At 57.5% G+C, this 19,748-nt stretch overlaps 1 protein-coding gene across 4 annotated transcripts in view; it reads left to right on the forward strand.

The window, feature by feature from the left end:
* Pemt (phosphatidylethanolamine N-methyltransferase) overlaps positions 1-19,748 on the forward strand; it is a 78,108-nt gene that overhangs the window by 39,800 nt on the left and 18,560 nt on the right. For all 4 annotated transcript variants that reach the window (XM_005413968.2, XM_013509631.1, XM_005413970.2 and 1 more), the window contains one exon: positions 17,935-18,050. In XM_005413968.2, the coding sequence (XP_005414025.1) occupies positions 17,935-18,050 (116 nt within the window). The remainder of the gene's footprint in view (positions 1-17,934; positions 18,051-19,748) is intronic.

Genomic DNA, 19,748 nt, shown 5'->3' on the forward strand with positions numbered 1-19,748 from the left:
AAGCCTTGGGAAGCTCGGTGTATTGTGCCAACCCCTCTGGAGGGCCCAGGAGAAGCAGATCCTGCGCTGCTTGGAGCCTCCATAACCTCCTGTACCCCCAGCGCTGCTCTGAAACGCCAGGCTACACACACCATGCCCCCTCCCTTGGAGATAGCCAGCCTCTGGGGCCGTGTGGCAAGGCCCCCCGTCCTGGTGCACCTGGGTTCAGCCAGAGCCAGGCTGGACTCCAAGCTTCCGTATCTGCCTTGAAGTATTTATATGTGGACTGGGGGTGTTCTGTCCCCTGGGGGAGATGGAGCTGCGGGTATCTTAGATAGCTTAGTGAGCAGATTTGGCAAAATGACCCCTGCCATCCACTGGGCAGAGGGGCTGCCTATGGGCTCGTTTGCTGAGTTCCATGTGTTGGTTCTGAGCTGACAACATCTTGTCTAGTTTCTCCGAGCTCCTGCACTCTGCCTCTTCATCCATGCGTCCCGTTTACCTGTGTCTTGCTGCTTAGAACTGTAGTCGTGTGCCGCGTAATGACATTTTGGTGACATACGCAATGGGATCCTATATGATTATCAGGGAGCTGAAATGGGATCCTATATGATTATCAGGGAGCTGAAATGGGACCCTATATGATTATCAGGGAGCTGAAACCCTCCTGTCATTGCCTGGTGTTTTCACGTGACTTTCCTGCATTTACAGCGTTTGGTACAGTAGTGTGCTGTTGCCTAGGAGCGTGGGCTCCGTGTGTAGCTGAGGTGTGTGGCAGGCCACCCTCCAGGGTGTATAAGCTCACTCTGGTGTCCCCAGGGTGATGCACCTCTCAGAACTTGTGCCGTCTGTTAAGTGAGATGAGTGAGTTTTCCCCAGGATTCAGTTACGGACTGTCCTGTGGCTCGGATTTTCCCCGCCAACCTGGCTTCTGTCATGGAAGCCGTGTCTGAGACACCTGTTCAGTTCCCCGCAGCCGCAGCTCAGGCACTAGGGAGTCCTGGTGACCCGGGCACATGGGCTCTTGCCCTCAGAGCACGAGGTAAGAAATGCACTGGGCAAGGCTCGTGTCCGCTGGGCAGGGATGGCACGAGGCCATCCGAGGGAGCCTGCCCAGCACAGACCCGGTGGTAGGGCTGTGGGAACCGCTCGGGAGGGCAGGCGCACCAGGACTCTGGCCCACGCTGTTGCTGTGCCTCGGAGCCCCCCTGTGCTCTGTCTTCTTATCACGCCTCAGGCTGCGGTGACAGTCCTCCCTGGCTGCCCCTAGCTATGCTTCCTCTCAGCACCCCAGTCTTGGGTGAACACCCCATGGCTTCATAAGGTGGGGTCTGTACACACAGACTGGAGGCTTCCCGAGGGCAGAGGCTGTCGCTGGCCTGTTTTCCTCGGTGTGTGGGTGCCTGGCATGTGGCAGGTGCCCCCTGGCTGCCTGAGGAGCAGGTGTGCCATGCGGAGATCTGGGTCTCCACTGGCTTGCAGGACTGGGAGGGCTTGAAAATGTGGTCCTGTACCTCGGTGGGTGTGAGGCTGCACACTGGTCTGCTCTCGAGCGGACTTAATTGATCCGCATTAATGGTGGAGCTGCTCATAGGGAACGCTGGGTGGCTCGGGAGGAGCTGCGCTTTGCTTCAGAGCCTGCTTGGAGCACAGAAGGTGGAGGCAGCTTGGCATGTCAAAGAGGCGGCCTCAGCTGGTGCAGCTTTGCCCTGCAGTCCTTGGACTCATGCAGAGCCCAGCTATGGTCACTGCTTTTGTTTCTGTCCTGTAAAAGGACAGAAAATCTAAGCAGCAGGGAGCTGGAGCCTGGGTCGGGACGCAGCAAGGGCAGTCGTCCCAGTGCCGCTGAGGCTGCAGCGTGAGGACAGTGAGGCAGCGTTTGTCAGCACTGGCGGCTTAGCAATTGTTGGGGGTTCATGGCAGGTAGTGGCTCCTCCGAAAATGAGCCACGGAGGCCCCCAGTGACCCACTCTGTCCCCAGGTCCTCGCTGGCCATGCCTTTGGAGAGTGGGAGGCCAGGTAGGCCCCACAGCAGACAGCAGGGCTCCTCCGGTTGGGCGCAGGCTGGTAACTATGAATGGGAGGCCGGTGGCTGGGAGAGTGGTGGCACTGACCACCTCTCTCGGTGCTTTCTATGGCTGTGCCGAGCCTGCAGGTGCCATCTCCTTGGCTTGCGATTTTCCTCCCACAGCCCTGGCAGACGTGGCGAGTATCAGAAGCCCTGACGTCCTGTCACGCTTCGCCACACTCTGGCCGTGTCACATGAAGCTGGGTCTAGTTTAAAGGCTGTTTTTTGAGAACTCAGTGGAGAGGCTTTAGCATCTATGAGGAGCGTAGCTGGGGCTGCTTGGACATTCCCAGGACGTGGGGAAGAGATGACTGCAGCAAGCCAGGGTGGCATGGCAGGCATGTCCTTGCCCCGCCTTGCTGGGCACCTGCTCTTTGCCACTGGTACCATCAGGCACTTTCATTTTTCCCCTATTAGTGATGGCTTTGGTGGCCTTGGGTGACACTGTCATCTCGTTCAGGCCACTGCGACGTGCCAGTGGCGCTGGCTGTGAGCACCTCAGCTGTTAGGGATTCAGCCAGCTCCTGTGTCTGCAGAGTTTTGGGAGGCCAGGGGAGCTCGGGCCCCTCCTGTGAGGTGGCGCGCTTGGGAGGTGAGGTGGGTACAGGGAGGCCTCAGAGCTCACAAGGTGCTGTGCCGTGAGGGCGGGGCAGGGTATCCCGGGGTCTTGGAGACTGAGAGGGGGACAGAGGTGGCACTGAGGGAGAGAGAGGGAGGTTACAGCAGGAAGGAACAAGCGGAGAGTGGACGGGTCGCTCGGGCCGAAGGAGGCTCTGCTTTTAATTGACACATTCTGAGTACACAGAAGAGGAGGGAGAACGAACATCTAAGCACTGTCACCGAGATTCCAGAACATCTTGTATTTGCTGACGTCATGGACACCCAGGCCGGTGCCCCTTCCACACTTCGTCAAAGCGTTTCTGAAACTAAGGACATTTCCTACTTCGCACAACTTCATCATTAACAAAAGAGAACATTCTGAGCAAAAGTTAGAAGCAGGCAGGAGTAGAGTTTGTTCTGGAATGGAATGAGTGAGTCATGGTGTACCAGCCCCTTAGAAGGATGAGAGGAGTCAGGCCTGCTGTGCAGAGGCTGTAAGTCTGGTGGAGGAGATGCGTACAGGACCCAGGCCTAGACCAAGAGCCAAGTCTGGGGCTTGTTTTGCAGCAGTTGCAGGGTATCGCCCAGCCAAGGCGGTGGACGCAAGGAAGCTCTTTCTTTTCCTTTTTTCTTCCTTCTTTCTTTGTTTTTGGTTTCATGAGATAGGGTCTCACTGTGCAGTTCAGGCTGGTCTGGAACTTGGCTGCGATCCTGATCCTCCTGCCTCAGCCTCCCAAGTGTTGGGATTACAGGCATGCAGCATCACGCCCAACATGCAAGGAAGCTCTTTAGGGTGGCCTGAGAGCACAGTGCAAGGGAGGCAGGCTAAGGGCGGGGGACGGACTCTTCTGGGTGGGGTGTACTGGAGCCCACAGAGTGCTTGGCTGTTGGTGCACAGAGGGGCAAACCTGGGCAGGGGACGAGCTGGGGCACTGCACGGCAAGAAGAGGCAGATCTGTGTGCTCTGTGATGCACACACGTGGCCACGCAGGTGGGGTCCTCAGCGTGCTCTAGAACAGCCTAGCGCTGCGGCCTGCGCTGCTCGGAGACCGGCTCCATATCTGAGGTCCTGGCCGGCCCTGCCTGACAGGCCACAGTTCCTGAACTTGCTCCGGAGAGGTCAGACTTTAAAGAACACGGTGGTTTGGACGAGTGTCCCTGGGGCTCATGCACTGAAGTCCCGCTGTTGCTGCTGGCCGGTGGGGAGCCTTTAAGAGGCAGAGCCCTGTGGGCTGTCCTCAGGCCCCCAGGTGTGCTCTTGAAGGGGTAGGGGGACCCTCGTCCCTCCCTCTTCCTCCCCCATTTCTCGGCAGTTCCGTTCAGCAGACGCGCTCGTGCCGTGACGTGCTGCCAAAGGCCCAAAGCAATGGTGCCAGCTGAACATGAAACCATGAACCAAGATAAACTTCTTTGTCAGCTAGATGTGCTGGTGCACTCCCAGCACTCGGGAGGCCGAGGCAGGAGGATTGCTGCGAGTTCCAGGCCAGCCTGGGCTGCACAGTGAGCTCAAGGCCAGCCTGAACGGCATGGGGAGACCTCGTCTCACAAAGACGAAAATAAATAAATAACTTAACCTCTCTGTGAGTTGATAATGCCGGGTGTTTGTTATCATGATGGAGATTAACGCGATGGGTACAGCCTGGTGAGAACTCAGGGGTCACGGGCCAGACAGCCCACGGTGGGCACCCCTGCAGAAATGAGGTGCTAAGGGGTGGGAAACGCCCAGTCTGAGTCCTGAGGGCCTGAGGCCCGCCTGCTCTCAGAGCAAGTACAGCGCCAGGAAGCCCGCCTCGCATTGCTGCCACACGTGCTTGCTCCTTCCTCCCAGAAGCCCGTCTTTAGGTCCCTCGGCGGGAACACTGCTGCCAGGCCTGAGCATCAGGCTGAAACGCCTGTTTCTGCCTCCGTTTACTGTGTGGGTGGTCAGGAAGCGGAGGAAGCACCCCTGTCTTGCTGTGGTATAGAAATGTCTTCTCCATCCAGGGAAATACAGGTCGTCAGAGCTGGTTCAAATGAGAGAGCAGCAATGCAGTCCCTCGCCCTATGCAAATGCGATCTGTCTGGGGTGCGGTGGCTGCTGGGGGCCCGCTGGAAGGAGCAGGCCCAGGGTCTCAGTGGTAGAGATGAGAGCCTGGCTTCCGCTTGTCCCGGCAGTGTGGTTTTTGGCAAGTTACTTACCCTCTCTGTGCCTCTGTGTCCTCATACGTGAAGTTCCTTCTTTATGGGCGGCTGGGAGGGGTCTGTGACACAGTCTGCATGACGTGCTCTGTACGCACTGGGGGGTCCGCTCTCCAGACCCCTGTGGGCTGCCCCCACCCCCCAAGCTGTTCCCATAAGAGGCATGGAGGCTTTCCTAGCAAGCTCAGAATGGGAGCTCAATTTTTTTTTTTCTGTAAGTTTTTTGAGACAGAGTCTTGCTGTAATTCAGGCTCGTCTTAAATTCACTATGGAGCCCAGGCTGGCCTCAAACTCATGTCGACCCTCCTGCCTCAGCCGCCTGAGTGCTGGGATTATAGGTGTGTGCCACCTTGCCCGGTGGGAGCTCAGCCTAGAAGTTCTCTGGTGGCACGGTTTTACCTTGACATGGGTAAATGAGAGTTACTAGGATTGCATCTTGCAAATCATGTGCATGGGCTCAAGCTCAGAGGTTGTTCTGGGCCAAAAAAATGTATGGGGCCCATTCCTCACCTTTGGGAAGGTTACTGCTGCTGCACTGAGCAGGACCTTGGTTCCGGGGCGCTGGTGCCTCAGTGACCCCTCTGGAGAGCACTGTGTCTGGGTGTTAGCTCTCTGCAGAGCCAAAGGAGCCTCGTGGCCTGGGCCTGGTGTGTACAGAGCATGTCATGCAGACTATGTCATGCTGTGGTGAAGGGACAGATGGGTGCTGGCACTAACCCTGCCGTTGTGGCTTGTGGTGAGCCCCATTTGCAAGATGGAAACGTCACACAGCAGCCCCCTGCCTGAGCAAATACCAGAGAAGGGCCTCGGAGTTCCTTCAGGGATGTCTCTGGCCAGGGACAGACTTTTAGATTGAGTCCGTCCTGGAGTGCGGTGAGAGGCCCTTCGAGCGTGGTAGAAGGGGCAGAGCTTTTCTGTAGCCCCTGGGTGCCGCAGGCCGCAGGGTCGGTGCAGCAGCCCGGTGCTGCTCGAGAGTCTACGTCTTTACCTGCTCTGCAGTGGTGCTGCCTGGGGTTTGAGGAGCGGAGGAGGCCGGCCCCAGAGCCGAGCCGCGGGGAGGAGCAGAGCTGTGCCCAGTCCCCTTCCAGGGCCAGGGCACTCAGGACTCTGGCCTCTCGGGGACCGAAGCACCTCACCTGTCATCTCCCAGAGGCCTTTGGGCCCTACGCCCAGCCGCGGGAGCCCCTGTCTTAAGGGCTGCATTCAGCCCACAGGCTTCTCAGGGAGATGAGGGCTGGACTCTGAGTCCTGTCACTTCTCACAGCCCTGGGGAAGAGCGGACAGATCTGTGCATTTAAAAAGCCCAGAAACCCGCGAGGAATAGAAATGCCACGACTGCGGTCACTTGCTATTTCTGAAAGCCCAGGTCATGTTTATCTTTCCTTCCACCAAAGACAGCCCCCCTCGAACACCCGGAGCCCGCGCTCTGGGTCTGTCTGTGTCCTTGCTGAGGCTCGGCCTGTTCAGCTCATTCTCCTGGAAGGATGAGGAGCAGCCCAGAGACAGGCCCCTCCTGGCCCAGGGACACCAGGTGGGGTGGTGGAGGTGGCCCTGAGGTGAGGCTGCAGAGGACATCAGGAGCCGCGGTGATCTGAGGGCAGCTGGGCTCACTCCCCTGGGCTCGCCTGAGGTGAGGCTCCCTGTCCCAGCCCAGAGTCCTGCGGGTATCAGCCCACAATCGCTGCCTCAGCCCCGAATCTGGATTAACTGCGAGGGAGCTCAACTAGGCCAACCGCTTTCCTCACTTGCCTTGAAGAACAACAAGATTAGCTGTGCCTTTTCAGACCCAGGAGCTCCGCTGGCCCCAGAGGACCTTCCAGGCAGCCAGCACTTGGGGGCTGCCTGGGTGACCTAGGCCTTCGCGGATGGCCTCGGAGCCAGGCCCAGGCACTTGTTTCTCTTTGAGCAGGGGCTTAAAAACTTTCTGCAGGGGCAGACCAAGCTGGGCACAGTGCCCTCCCTGTCTCAGGAGCTGTGTGTCCTTGGGCAGGTGTCTCCCTCCCTCTGAAGCTCAGCATCCTTGCCTAGAAAATGAACATCACAATATGGACCTCCGGAGGCCGGAGGCGCTCCTGCTTGCTGCGGCACAGCCCAAGTCCTGCTGACTCCACGCTCAGGGAGTGGCCACCTCTTGTTTGTAGGTAGCTGGGGCGTGGGGATGATGCCCCTGGGGACGGAAGCCCACAGCACCTAAGTCTGCCCACACCCTCGCTGCTGCAGCTTGTGGTCCATGGGCCTCCCGGGAGCCTCCTGTGGGGAGCTGGGCTTCCCTTAGCTGCCTGTGGAGATGGGTGCGTCCCCAGGGCCGCATGCCCTCACCTAGAGAGCTGCCCCACAGGCGTGAGCAGCCTCGGTCGTGGGGACCATGAGCTAGGAGGGCAGGGCGTCTGAGCGGGGGTCAGCAGCCTCGGCTGGCTCAGGGTGACTTCACGGGGTTCTGGGAGGTGGGACCCAGCCTAGTGCCTGGGCCACACAGCACTCGGTGCAGAGCAGGGTCGAGCAAAACCCTACCGACGTCAGCAGCCGTCGTCCGGGTAGGACCGACCAGTCCTGCAGCCCAGCTCGCCGCCGCTGGCCTGTCCCCGTCCCGCTGAGCCGGGCGCCCTCAGTGCCGGGGTTTGTGGGCTCAGCAGACGCCGACGCCGACGCAGCAGCTGTGGCTGGAGACGGGGAGGAGGGTGGATAAGTACAAGGCGGTGGACTCCCCTGCCCACCGTGCGTCTGTAGGCGGTGAAGGTTTACCGAGCTCCTGCTGTATGGCTGGAGGTGCCCAGAGAACGTGCAGGGAGACCCTCGCAGCCCGCCAGTGGTGCTCACGCCGTGAGCCAGCCGAGTCCCCTCAGGACGCCCTCCCCGCCTCCCGCATCGTACCCGGCCGCCTGGTCGTGGGGAGGGGTGGCTGCTGCTGTCCTCCCCACCCAGGAGCCCTCGGGGTTCTTACCCGCCCCCACCCCCCCCACCCCCCCCGCTGGACCAGCTCTGGCCCCTTCCCTTTGCTGGTTGCTTCCAGTCCCCGCTCAGTTTTCGCTGAAGTGGGCTGTGCCCTGAGCACGCAGCCTTGTCTCTCGCCGCTCCATGGGGCGCCATCGCTGCCCGGGCAGTGTCTCCTCTATAGCAGCCCAGGACCCTCCTGCAAGGCTTGAACAGCAGTGGGTGGGTGGGATGCAGGGACTCCAGCGGAGAGACGTGGCAGGACACAGGGTGTAGAGTCCCGGGCAGGTTCCCCCAGCCTCAGCAAAAGGCCAGGCCCAGGGCCCTGAGCCACGGGAGGAGGACTGCTCCCCTGCTGTGCATGCCTTGAGCAGCGCAAACCTTGCAGCCCCCTGGCCAGACAGCTGACCAGAGGCTCAGGAGAGGCGCGGATGCAGCCGGTCTGTGGATGTTTGCTGCAGCTCTGTTCAGCACGGCGCTGAGTGGCTTTCCACCCTCCTTGGGGGCACAGCTCTGCCGAGTGTGGGGAGGAGCGCGTGGAACCCTCCGCAGGCCCCTGGGGCCCAGGCTGTGATTGATGGGGCACGCCGCCACCTTGCCGTGTGATTGCATTTCTGGGGCATTCTCAAAAGGGCAAAGCAAAAGGGACGGAGCACAGGCCAGGGACAGGCAGGAGGGGGAGCGGGCCTGGCTGCTCCAGGGCTTTTTATGGGACCAGACATGTTCCTATACGCTTAAAAGGGTACGTTTTCACTCTGTGAATTTTGCCTCAGTCAATCTGACCTACATCTTTTTACAGTCTCTCCTTTCCAATATAATCATTTTAGGAAAAAAAAAAAAAAAGTCAAAACAAACAAAACCGCTGGCGGACACTTGGCACCCCTAGCGTCGTGGTGGTAAAGATGATGGGCATGTGGCTGTCGGTGCCCCCCTGTGATGCCCAGGGCAGGCCTGCCTGGAAACTGGGCTCAGCGCCGTGGGCAGCCCACGTATCCAGACAACCACTCCACTGTTCGCCAAATACTTTCAAATTTCCTTTCCAAGGCGGGCTGAAGTCCATGTAAATATTGACCGAAGAAGGTGGCCCAAGGTGGCACTATATTTGGTTAATAGTTGAAGAGTCACCTATTTTTCCAGTAGCTTTGAACAGGTGGGCCTTGTTTTATTAAAAGAAAAAGAAAAAGCTAAAAAAGCCGTGCATAAATCAAGCGAGATAAATACAGTAGAAAGGCCTCCAGATTTAAATGAATCTCAAGTGAACCTTCTGATAAAGCAGTTCTCCTGTCCTTTTTATTGTGTTTATTAAGGAAATTTTTAAAAACATGTGTTTGATTTGCTTCAGGGAGGCCTGCGGCCTCAGCAATGTGCAGTCCTGCCTTGGCCTGGCCTGGGGCTCTCCGGGCGCATGGGCAGGGGCTGTCTTTTCTAGGGGGTTCACGGTGCGTTCTGTGATCGTCTCTAGGCAGCTTCCTGTCCCGGTGGAGACAGGTATCCATCTCTTTAGCAGGAACTGGGCCCTGGTCTGGTGCTGTCCTGCATGCAGGAAGCGGGAGACCAGGGTGCAAGTCAGGATCGGCTGCCCTTTGGGCCCTAGCAGCCAAATTAGCCTCTCCTGTTTGCTGGCTGACCACGCCCCAGCCCTTTCTGCTCAGATTGTCCCTAGAGGTGGCAGGTTAGACACAAGCGTGAGGACCCACCCTGGTCACAGTACTGTGATCATCTTCCACATCAACAAACACCCCGGAGTCACCCGGAGGGCTGGGTGGCACAAGGACACTTACTGGTTTTACGCCCAGCGCCAGGTCCTGTGCACACCTTACATAACCCTCACAGGAGACCACACCTCAGCAAGCGTAAGCGATTCGCCCAAGGCTACCTGATAGGAACTGGGATGAGGGTGTGGACCCAGTGGCCTGTCTTGCCCACCTGCCTCTTCCAGGGTTAGGTGCCCAGGTCGAGCCCCCTGGACGCCTCGGCTTGTCTGCCTTGCCAAGCCCCAGGCTTTCTCTCTCTCTCTCTCTCACCGTATCTTGTCTTTCTGCCCGTTTTCTCTCAAGGACGGGTGTCGGGGCAGAGAGGCAGCCGTGATGCCGAGTGTGACTGTGGACAGGTGGGGGTCCCTGCAGCAACCCTGCTGCAGCCGGAGCCGGAAAGGCAGCCACAGGCTGCTGGTCCAGTGTGGATGTGGGTCAGAGGCCAGTGCACCGGTGGAGCTGCAGCTTTCTATGGCCAGGTGGCGCCGGTCACTCCTGGGCTGTGGCTAGGGAGGAGGCACAGTAGCAGTATCTGCCCTTGTCAGGGGTCTCAGCAGCTGGGCAGGGGATCCAGGCCCAGGGTCCTCATCATGGGAGCAGGGCAGGGGCCGTGGGGCTCTGTAGCAGAGTGGATCTCTAAGGACGCCATCCTCTTCTTTTCAGGCAGGCCTGGCTCAACATGTGAGACATAGCATCTTTTTTTTTTTTTTTGGTACTGGGAATTCAACTCCTGACCTCGCACTTGCCAGGCAGGTGCTGTGACACTGAGCTGCATCCCCGGCCAGGGACACAGCATCTTTACACACCGGGGCCCAGAGACACTTGGAAGCACACAGGGAAAGGAGCCAGTGCATCGTCATTGCCCTAAGTCTTCCTACGTGGCAGACACCCTCTGTTCCACACCCGGCCTGCGTTGTGAAGCATCTGAAGTGGGGCTAACCGAAGAGTGAGGCCACACATCCCTGGACTGCCTGGGCTCCAGGGCCAGCTCTGGGCGCATTTCCCGGGGACCAGGGGTGGGCCCATGCCTCACACTCGGGCCAGGACGTGTGGGAGCTGCTCCAAGCAGGGACACCAGCCACACTGGGTTGCATGGTCCATGCCAGCTGGTGTGGGAGCTTGCAGCGTGGATGCGTGCCTGGTGGATGGCCCCAGCTGTGACAGGCCCTCATGAGGGGACTGTGGAAGAAAGTGACCCCAGTGACTTTCCTGCCTGGTCAGGAAGGGACAGCTCTGAGCCATGATGCTCTGCTCAAGCCCACAGGAGCCAGCTGCAGGTGGGGACATGCTTCCTGGAATCTCCCTGTATGGATCTCTTCTTAGCAGGGTGTGCTGATGGAGTGTGAGTTCTTAACAGAGGTGACAATGTCCCCAGGTTCCCAGCCCCAGGAGGATGTGCTGTGGACCCAAGGCACTAGCGTGTGTGGGGAACCCAGGGACCGGTATAGGAGGCTTTTGAATTTGGCCTGTGGAGGCAAGACAGAGGCTTGGGGTCTGGTAAGGGGAAATCGTGCTAGTAAAATGGGGTCTTGGGTTCACTGCCTTGCTCAGTGCCGCTCTCCAGACAGCTGGGTTCTACTAGAAGATCTGGGGACACATGGCACGGCCCAAGTACACCTCTGTGGCGTCTCTGTAGGTAAAGAGAGGTCAAGGAGGTGCCGAGGGGCAGTGGCAGGGTGGAAGACAGCAGGCTTCTGGCGGATGGAGAGGTTGTTGTAGAGCCTCCCTGTCAAAGCCAGGGTCTCGGGGATATCATGGCCATTCCCATGACGGACCACAACTGGAGCCTGGGTTTCACTCCTTCCCCCTCACTGTCCTGGGCAAGCCCCTCTCGGAATGGCCTGTTGCCCCTCACACACTGCCACATGGACTCGCGGCAGGGCATACGTGTGACACAGTGAGTGCTGTGAGGTCTGCGTGGTGGTCATGACGGTCCTGTCAGTGTTCTCCCTCCCCAGAGAAGGTGACTGTGATCGAGGGGCTGAAGGCAAAGGAGACAGCCAGGGTGGGAGGAACCGCCGCCACCTCTGGCTGTGTGGCTGGGTGGACACTGGACAGGAGTACCCGCCAAACCTGAGGGGAGGGCAGGGCTCTAACGGCTCACTGAGGCCCCTGACCCTGAGGGAATCTGGGGACCTGTGCAAGCTCACCCCTGTGGTAAACAGTGGAGCCCGAGTTGCTGTTTCACTTTTTATTATGAGAAGTACAGAATGTATACAGAACGTGGACAGTATAATGACTCCTCCGCCACTGTACCCACTACTCAGCGTAGTAGTCACCTTCCCATAGCCGGAACAAGTACTTGACACCCACAAATTAAGGAGAAATTTATTTTGGCTCGCGGCTCAGAGGGTTTAGCCCCTGGTTAGCTGGTTTGAAGGCAAGAACATCATGGCAGAAGAGGGTGGCAGAGTGTGTAATGCATGGATAGACGGATAGATAGGTGGGTCGGGTGGGTGGAAGGGTACGTCGGTAGTGGTTGGGTAGATGGACAGGTGGGAGGATGGATGGATGAGTAGATGAATGGGTGATGTGGAGGGACAGTTCTCACAGCTAGAGGGAGGCAGTGCTTGGGAGGTGGTGATGGGCACACTCCTGGAAATTCTAGGAGCTCGAGGCTGCTGTGCCGTGCCTGCTGCAGGCTGTGTTGGCGTCCGGCAGGCCTCTCACGCGACCCTCACAGAAGCCTCCAGGACCCCAGCAGCTCACGTAAGTGAGCTCTCAGTCCATGTAAATGCGGGTATCAGTCACTGTTATTCTACCCAGCACCTGCGATAGCCAACTGCCGGAGGAGAAAGGTTTGTTGCGCTCAGTTCTGCAGCTTTCAGTCCATGGTTGGGGGCAGCACATCTCGGCACGAGTGTGTGGTGGGGCCAAATCACTCATCTCATGGCAGGGGAGTGAAGGAGGAAAACCTGGCCGGGGTCCCAGTCCCCTCTGCGGGTGCGCCTCGGAGACCCGAAGGTGCCACAGAGGCCTCACTTCCTGGGAGTTCCACCACCTGCCAGTGGTGCCGCGTTGGAGACCAAGCCCTTAGCACGTGGTTCTTTGCGGGTACCAGGTCCAAACTGTAGTGGTGAGTGGAGCCCACAGGACAGGGAGGCTGCTCCTGCCCCATGTGCAGGGGTGGCTGCCCCGCTTTGGCCACCAGAGGCGAACAGGGTGGCCAGCCCGCTCGTGTTTCATTATAAAGACGTTTCACCACAAACTGGAAGTCTGGGTTTTGATATGAAAATGCAGGATGTTTAATTCTTGGGCTATTTATTTATTTCTGTGGGGCTGAGGATCAAACCCAGGGCTTCCGTCATTCTAGGCAAACGACCCCTGAGCAGCACCCCCAGCACCCCAAGCTTGGAGTTTGACCAAAGCACATCTTGAGCTACCTGTTGTGACCCTGTCAGAGACCAAGGATCTAGCCTCCGGGGTTGCCCAGAAGAGAGCCCTAGAAACTGCCAGGAAGAAGCAGCCCCGCCTGCTCCGAGGCCAGGCCGGCACTGTCAGCTGAGGGGGACCAGGGCAGTTCGGATGCTGTCCTTGTTCTCGGAGCTTGGGACCCCAGGAAGACCCGGGGCGTTCCTACCCTTGGGAGTGATGCCCACCCACCATCTGCTGTGATCCCTGGGAGGGGAGGAGGAAGTATATTTTGTCTTTTCCAGCTGGCTCGGTTATAGGAGGGGCAGTTGAATGATCTGCCTGCAGACATTCAACTGACTGTGGCAGGCACCGCCAGGATTTGTCCCTGGACTTCCACCCATTCCAGTTTCCTCCTGTCCTACCTGCCCCTCTTCACTCTTCCGCCCTGGAGTAGAGCCTGTGCAAGAGACCTGAAAAATAACAAAGAAAATGGGTCAGGGGAGCATGGCCTCCCGTGGCACAGCTAAGCTGGTGACCCCTCTAAACAAGGCTGCAGGGGCAAACACAAGCCCAGAGCCCCAGGGAAATCTGCTTTCAGGCAAACAGGAAGTCTGGTTGTTTTTTTTTTTTTTTTGTAAGTCCCATGTGACAACTGGAAGAACTTATCCTTAATGTTGTGCCATTTGTCTGCCATTCCAGTTTACCTGGGCATTCTGTATTTGCCAGGTGGTTTGGGCACAAGATAGGATTCTGGAAATCTGAAAGGTGAGCAAAACCAGAAGCAGTGACAGCAAAGCCCAGTCATCCTGCCTCCCACCGCGCGGAGGGCGCTTGCATCACCCATTCCCGGCCCCTCGCAGCCACCCTGGCATCGCGCTTGCAACCTGCTTCCGGCCCCTTAATTGGATGAAGTGTGCAGCCAGGTGCCCGCCGAGGACAGTGGAGCTGTCAGGCGGGGAGGGAAATTACCCTCAGATTCAGGGAGTTGAGCTGGAGGCTGATTTATTGATTGCCTTGAAATAACAGCAGTCGAATTACGCCAGGCAGGGGCAGAGTGGCCGGGGATTGTGCTTCGTGGTGAGGCACACATTTTAAATGTACAGTGGCTCACTCATGACAGACATCTGCATCTCTGTCACCGTGACCTCAGCCACGTCTTTGAATGTCCCCGTCTCCTACAAGTCCTCTCCAGCCCTTCCTGCCCCCACGCCGCTCCCAAGTGCAGGTGGACGGTGCTTCGTTCTCTGTCCCTCTCAGCAGGTACACAGTTGCTTTGTTTTGAGGGGCTGGGGACTGAATCCAAGGCCTTTCACATGCTAGGCGGATGTTCACCCTGAGTCACACCCCGGCCTCTGTACTGGGTTTCTGAAAGGATGAAGTCATACTCTAGGAGATAGAATGTGAGCAACTCGGGGATTGCCAGCTCTGCCTTCCTGATTCTGCAGATGAGAAATGGTCCCGAGAGAGACACTGGCTCCCCTGAGGGTAGAGGATAAATTGGGCAGAGGGGGCATGGCCCCAGGCCCTGACTTCATGGTGATGTCGGCCTGCTAGGAGCGGGGGTCACACACCCCTCAGGTACAGCTGGCTTCATGTCCTGAAAGTATTACCTTATCAGCTGGAAGGGAAGCGCTAGTGGCCTCTGAAGGGAAGACATGACTGCAGGAAGTGCTCTCTGCTGCTTGGGAGGGTGGTCGTGTCTCCCAGGGCTGTCCAGAGGGAACCCCACGGGCTACCCGGACACAACTCCTGACCCAGCGCCAGGCCGCCTGGCTGCCTGTGCTGCAAGGGCCGGCGCTCCGGCAGGAATTCGCTCCCAAATTCCTGGGTCTTAGCGGACTGAGCCCCTTGGGGGCAGGCCTGGTTGTTCATGCATTTTCAGAGCCTCAGCAGCACGTGGCAGTGCTGCCAGCACACACCACCAGTGGGCACCGGGACCAGGTTGGTTGACTCGGGTTGAATCTTAAAAGACACAGCAATGCGGCAGTAACAATAAAAAGCTTTTGTACCTCGAAGGACATTATTAAGGAAGCAAAGAGAAAATGCATAGAATGGGAGAGTATGATTATAAATCATGTACCTGATCAACTTTAATATCTAGAATACATAAAGGACACAGATCAACAATAAGAAGATAATAAACCCGGTTTTTAAAATGGGCACTGGACATTTCTCCAAAGAAAGTATCTAAACGGCAGTCAGTGCGTGAAAAGCTCCTTAGCCTCACAGGTAATGGGAAAAGGCAAAGGAAAGCCAAAGTGCCACTTCTTACCTGCTCGGGTGGCTGTGATTTTAAAAAGTGGGAATACAGCAAGTGTCAGAGAGGATGTGGAGAAACTAAACTCCTTGTGCCTTGCTGGCGGGAATGTAGAAGGGCACCGCTACTGTGGAAAAGCTTTGGCAGTTTCTCAGTAAATTAAGAACAGATTTAGCATATGACCTCGCAATTCTGTTCCTAGGTGTATACTCAAGAGAAATTAAACCACATGTCCGCACAAAACTTGGACGTGAATGTTCACAGCAGCATTACTGATCATAGCCAAGAAGTATAAACCCGATTGTCCACTAGCAGCTGATTGGGACAAAATGTGACCTCTTTATGTAACGGAATAATAATCAGCCATTAAGGAAGAGTATGAAGTGCATATGTGCTCTAACGTGAGTGAATCTTGAAAACATACAAAGTGAAGGAAGACAGGCACAAAGGCCACACCCTGCATGATTCTGTTTATGAAACATTCCAGAACAGCAAACCCACGGGGACAGCCTGCTGGTGGTTGGCAGGGGCTGGGGGGTAGAGATGGAGGGGACTGCTGATGGGGCCTGTTCCCTTTGGGGTGATAGAAGTGTTCTGGAATGAGGTTATGGTAATGGTTACACAGCTAAAAATCATTTTGAGCTTTATATAAAAAATTTTTTTAAGTATGAAATGACCTTAAACAGTATAAAGTCTATGGCCCTGGGCCTGGCGGTGCCCCCTGCAGGCTGGACCTTGTGGACCCCAGCGTACTCTCCAGCACCCTGCACGTCTCCCAGCCCTCCAGCTCTTCTCTTCCTCCTTCTGAGAAGGGATGAGCCTCCCACTTGGTCCACAGTCCACGGAGGGCACCTGCCCAGACAGGTCAAAGGGCTGTTTATTTTCCAGGAGAGCTGCAGCTATGCCAACAGCTGGGTGAGGAGAGGGCCAGGAGGGAGTTCCTCCCTTGCCCCGCTTTCTGTAACACATCTGACTCACCCTTCCCTTGGTGCCACTTCCCAGGAACCCTGAGGCCTGGCCTAGGTGGGCTCTGGGACTCATTCAGTGGCTGCCTCCTGGGAGATGAAGTCAGTGGCCTTGGGCCAACACTTCCGGGGGACCTGGAACCAGTGGCCACTCCCCAGTTTTTTAACTTCTGGGGAAAGGCAGGTCCATCTGGGAAACAGCGCTGGGTTCCAGATGGGAGTTTCGGGGATTGGGACGCTGACAAACCGCCCCTCTGGCCTGCTGTCCCCAGGACTACAGTATCAGTGTCCCCAGGACTATTGTTTCAGCACTTGCGGAAGCCTTCATGATCCTTTCTATCAGATGCTCCTCTAATGCAGGGGAGTCACGTCCTGATAAACCCATTGTAAACTGAAAATACCGTAAGTCTGTGCATTTAACACCCTTAACCTACTGGCGTCATAGCCCAGCCTTGCTGCCTTACACATGCCCAGAATGTTCATCTTTGCCCACAGTCGGGCAGAATCATCTGCAAAGTGTGTTTTATCATGAAGTGTTGAACAGCTCATGTAAGGCGCTGAATACCAGCGTTCACAAAAGGCTGGCCGCACAGCCCAGGGTAGAGTCTCGGTTGTTTGCCCTTGCGATCTCAAGGCTGACCCAGAACTGTGGCTCGCTGCCCAGCACTGTGAGAGAGGCTCGTACCACGTAACTCTGGCCCAGGGGAGGCCCAGCTTCAGAATTTAGGGTGCAGATTCTACCGAAACCGTATTTCTTTTGTACCGTCATAAAGTTGAGAATTTTTAAGTTAAAGCGCGCCTTAGGTTGGGGGCCATCTCCATATGCACATACATGCAGACGTGCATTCATCCTCAGAGCTTACGAAGGTGACCTGCTCGCCTCAGTAGACAGGCCGTGTTTCCTATGCTGCGCCCTCCTTCCTGGCCTCCCTCTCCTCCTTTCACCTGTGCACCCATCAGTGCCCTGGGCCAGGCACCAGCGGGAGCCCCCAGGGCAGTGGCCAGGCAGCTGCTGAAGAGGCCTGAGAGCCACCTGCCCACTTCTCTCCCCTGCCAGCTGCTGGACACGGAAGTCTCATCAGGATGAGTTGGTAAAAACACAAGGCTTCTGTGTCTAAAAGTTACACATGTGGAAGCTTGCGCCCTGGGGAGCGGCGTAGACGGGCACTGGTGGGGGTGAGGGGCTTGCCTTCTTTATAGTTTTGGCCCTGGGGTGGACACCGGGTGTCCCCAGCGGTGGCAGGAGCTTGTGAAGGTGGCCGTGCCCCAGGCCTTCCTTTGTGGTCCCCACTTCCCGCTTGCCATCTGCTGGGGCCCTTTTGGATTGGGTGAAGGGACGCTTTCGACTTCTGGGATGACCTCATCACGTGCTGGTCTACAGCAGCGTGGTGAACCCACGGCACGTGTGCTGCGGTGAGCACGCAGAGCGCGCTGTGCAGTGACGTCACAGGTTGTCAGAGTTGTTTTTCCTAAACTAACACCTCAGCACTCAGGTTTACCTGCATCGTTGGTACTTTGTGATAAATGGGTGGGTTTGGGTGGCAGTTTGGGCACTCGGTCTCTCAAAGGTTCACTGTCACTGATCTAGAACCACTCTCCTCGTGAGCTCGTGGTTATTTGACTGGCACTTGCTTACCACAGGCGCTGGTCCATCCACAAACTAGGGGGTGTGGAAGTCCCTGAGAACCCTGGAGGTGGCACTGGCTACTGGAGGTGGCACAGCAGGTGTCCCGTGTGTGTCTCCTTGGCACTGGGGGCTTGATCTTGGGCACCCGGAGCCGCTCCCCTCGCCCTGCCCGGCTCTCCCGCAGGCCCGGCGTCTCACTCTCTTCTCTCTGCTGGGTGCAGGTTGCAAGATGGGAGCACAGAACCCGCAAACTGAGCAGTGCCTTCAGATCGCCGCACCTGGCCTGCTACTCTCTGGGTGGCGTCATCCTGCTGCTGAACGGCCTGCGTTCACACTGGTAAGCCCCAGCTGGCCTGCCGGGCGCCCTGTCACCGTGAGGACGCAAGCCCTGGAAATGGAGGCGGAACTGTTTCCCTTAGAACGCAGGGAGCGCACTGTGTCTGCGTGCACAGGGAGCTCTGTCCTCAGGACCTCCTGCCCTAGCTGAGAGGCCTCCTGAGCTCTCAGTCAGTGGGAGAGTCCTACTGACCTCAGCAAGGGAGCGGTGAATGCGGCAGTTCTACTGGGCAGGGGCTTGGGGAGGAGGAGCAGAGGGGACAATGCCTCGGTGGCGCCTGTACTCACACACCCAGAGCCTTCTCCGAGAGGTGCCAGGACAGGGGGCAGATGCCCTGGTGGGGAGCTCCCCATAGCCGGGGCCAGACTGTCCAGGGGCCCAGGCTTGGACCAGTGTTTAAAATCACTTGTCCTTCTGTGGTCTTGGGACATGGTACCTTCCTGCCATCAACGAAAAAGGCCAGAGCAAGTGCCTGGATCTCGCCGAGGAAGGTCAGGCCAGGCCCTCCATCCCTGCTGTGCAGGGAAGATAGTGGGATGGAGCTGTCAGACACAGGTGGAGTTCTCTGTGACTCTGGCTCTCTCTGGACCTCAGGTCCACGTCATTGTTCCAATCTCTCTCCAATCCCCATTCTATTTAAGCTACTGTGATAGCTCATGGGCTGAATGTGGCCCAAATAAAGAAGTGGCCAGGTATGGGGGTGCATGCCCGTAATCCCAGTGCTCTGGAAGGCTGACTCAACAGCTTGGACAACTTAGCAAGACCCTGATTGAAAATAAAAAGGGCTGGGGATGTAGTTCAGTGCAAAGGCCCTGGGTTCAATTTCCAGTATTGCAAAACAACGAAAACATGAGGAAGTGGCCTGGGAAGCCCTGTCTCGACAGTTTAGACATGCTGGCGGCCCTGTGCAGCTCCCGGGGAGCAGGACACTCGGGGCTGTTTTGCAGCTGCTCCCTTGGATAAGGTCTGCGTGGGTGGTCCGGCCTTCCCAGTCTTTCGGCCTGCCTGGCTCGCAGGTGAGGATGCACACAGGAAGTGACCCGCGTGATGCTCAGTGCTCGCTGCCTGGTGGGTGGGAAGCTGGTGGGGCTTGAGGGGTAACAGGCAGGAGCCTCACGCTCAGATGCAGTCGGCACATGGTTCAGGCTTCCCTCCCACACCCAGGGTACCCTCTGTTGTCAGCGTCCGGGCTTGGCCCTTCTGTGAGCAAGGCGTGTGGTGGGGTGTGAGGGTCCTACAGGGTCAGCCTCCCTGCTGGACCTTGGCTGTGGTCTGTGCCTCTTTGCACCTTGCCCTGGGGCTGCCTGCCGTCTGCAAGCGAGGTGGGCATCTCAAGGGTCTTGGTTCTCAGAGGTAGCGATCCCTTGGCACCTGGCCTGACCCTTCCCCAGGGGCCTCATTCAGGCCAGGACAGGCAAAGACATGGCTCTCAGTGCCCACTCAAGACCTCCAGGCCATCAAGGCCTGCAAGCTGACCAGCTACTGGACTGCCCAGCCTGGGGAGCATTCCCACATTTGTCCCATTGTGCAGAGGAAGCAAGTGAGCTTTGCTAAGAAAGCATTGATCTGCCCAGGGTGCCACAGAACTGTGAGGAAAGATCTGATCCTCTTAGGCTGGAGGGCTGGGGCAGTCCCAGTGGCCAGGCTAGGCTCTCGTGAGGCGGAGTCTAGAGGAGAGGGACGTGGGCCTCTTCCCAG

Source organism: Chinchilla lanigera, unplaced genomic scaffold (assembly GCF_000276665.1).
Source record: "Chinchilla lanigera isolate Chin_1 unplaced genomic scaffold, ChiLan1.0 scaffold00176, whole genome shotgun sequence".
Lineage (NCBI taxonomy): Eukaryota > Metazoa > Chordata > Mammalia > Rodentia > Chinchillidae > Chinchilla > Chinchilla lanigera.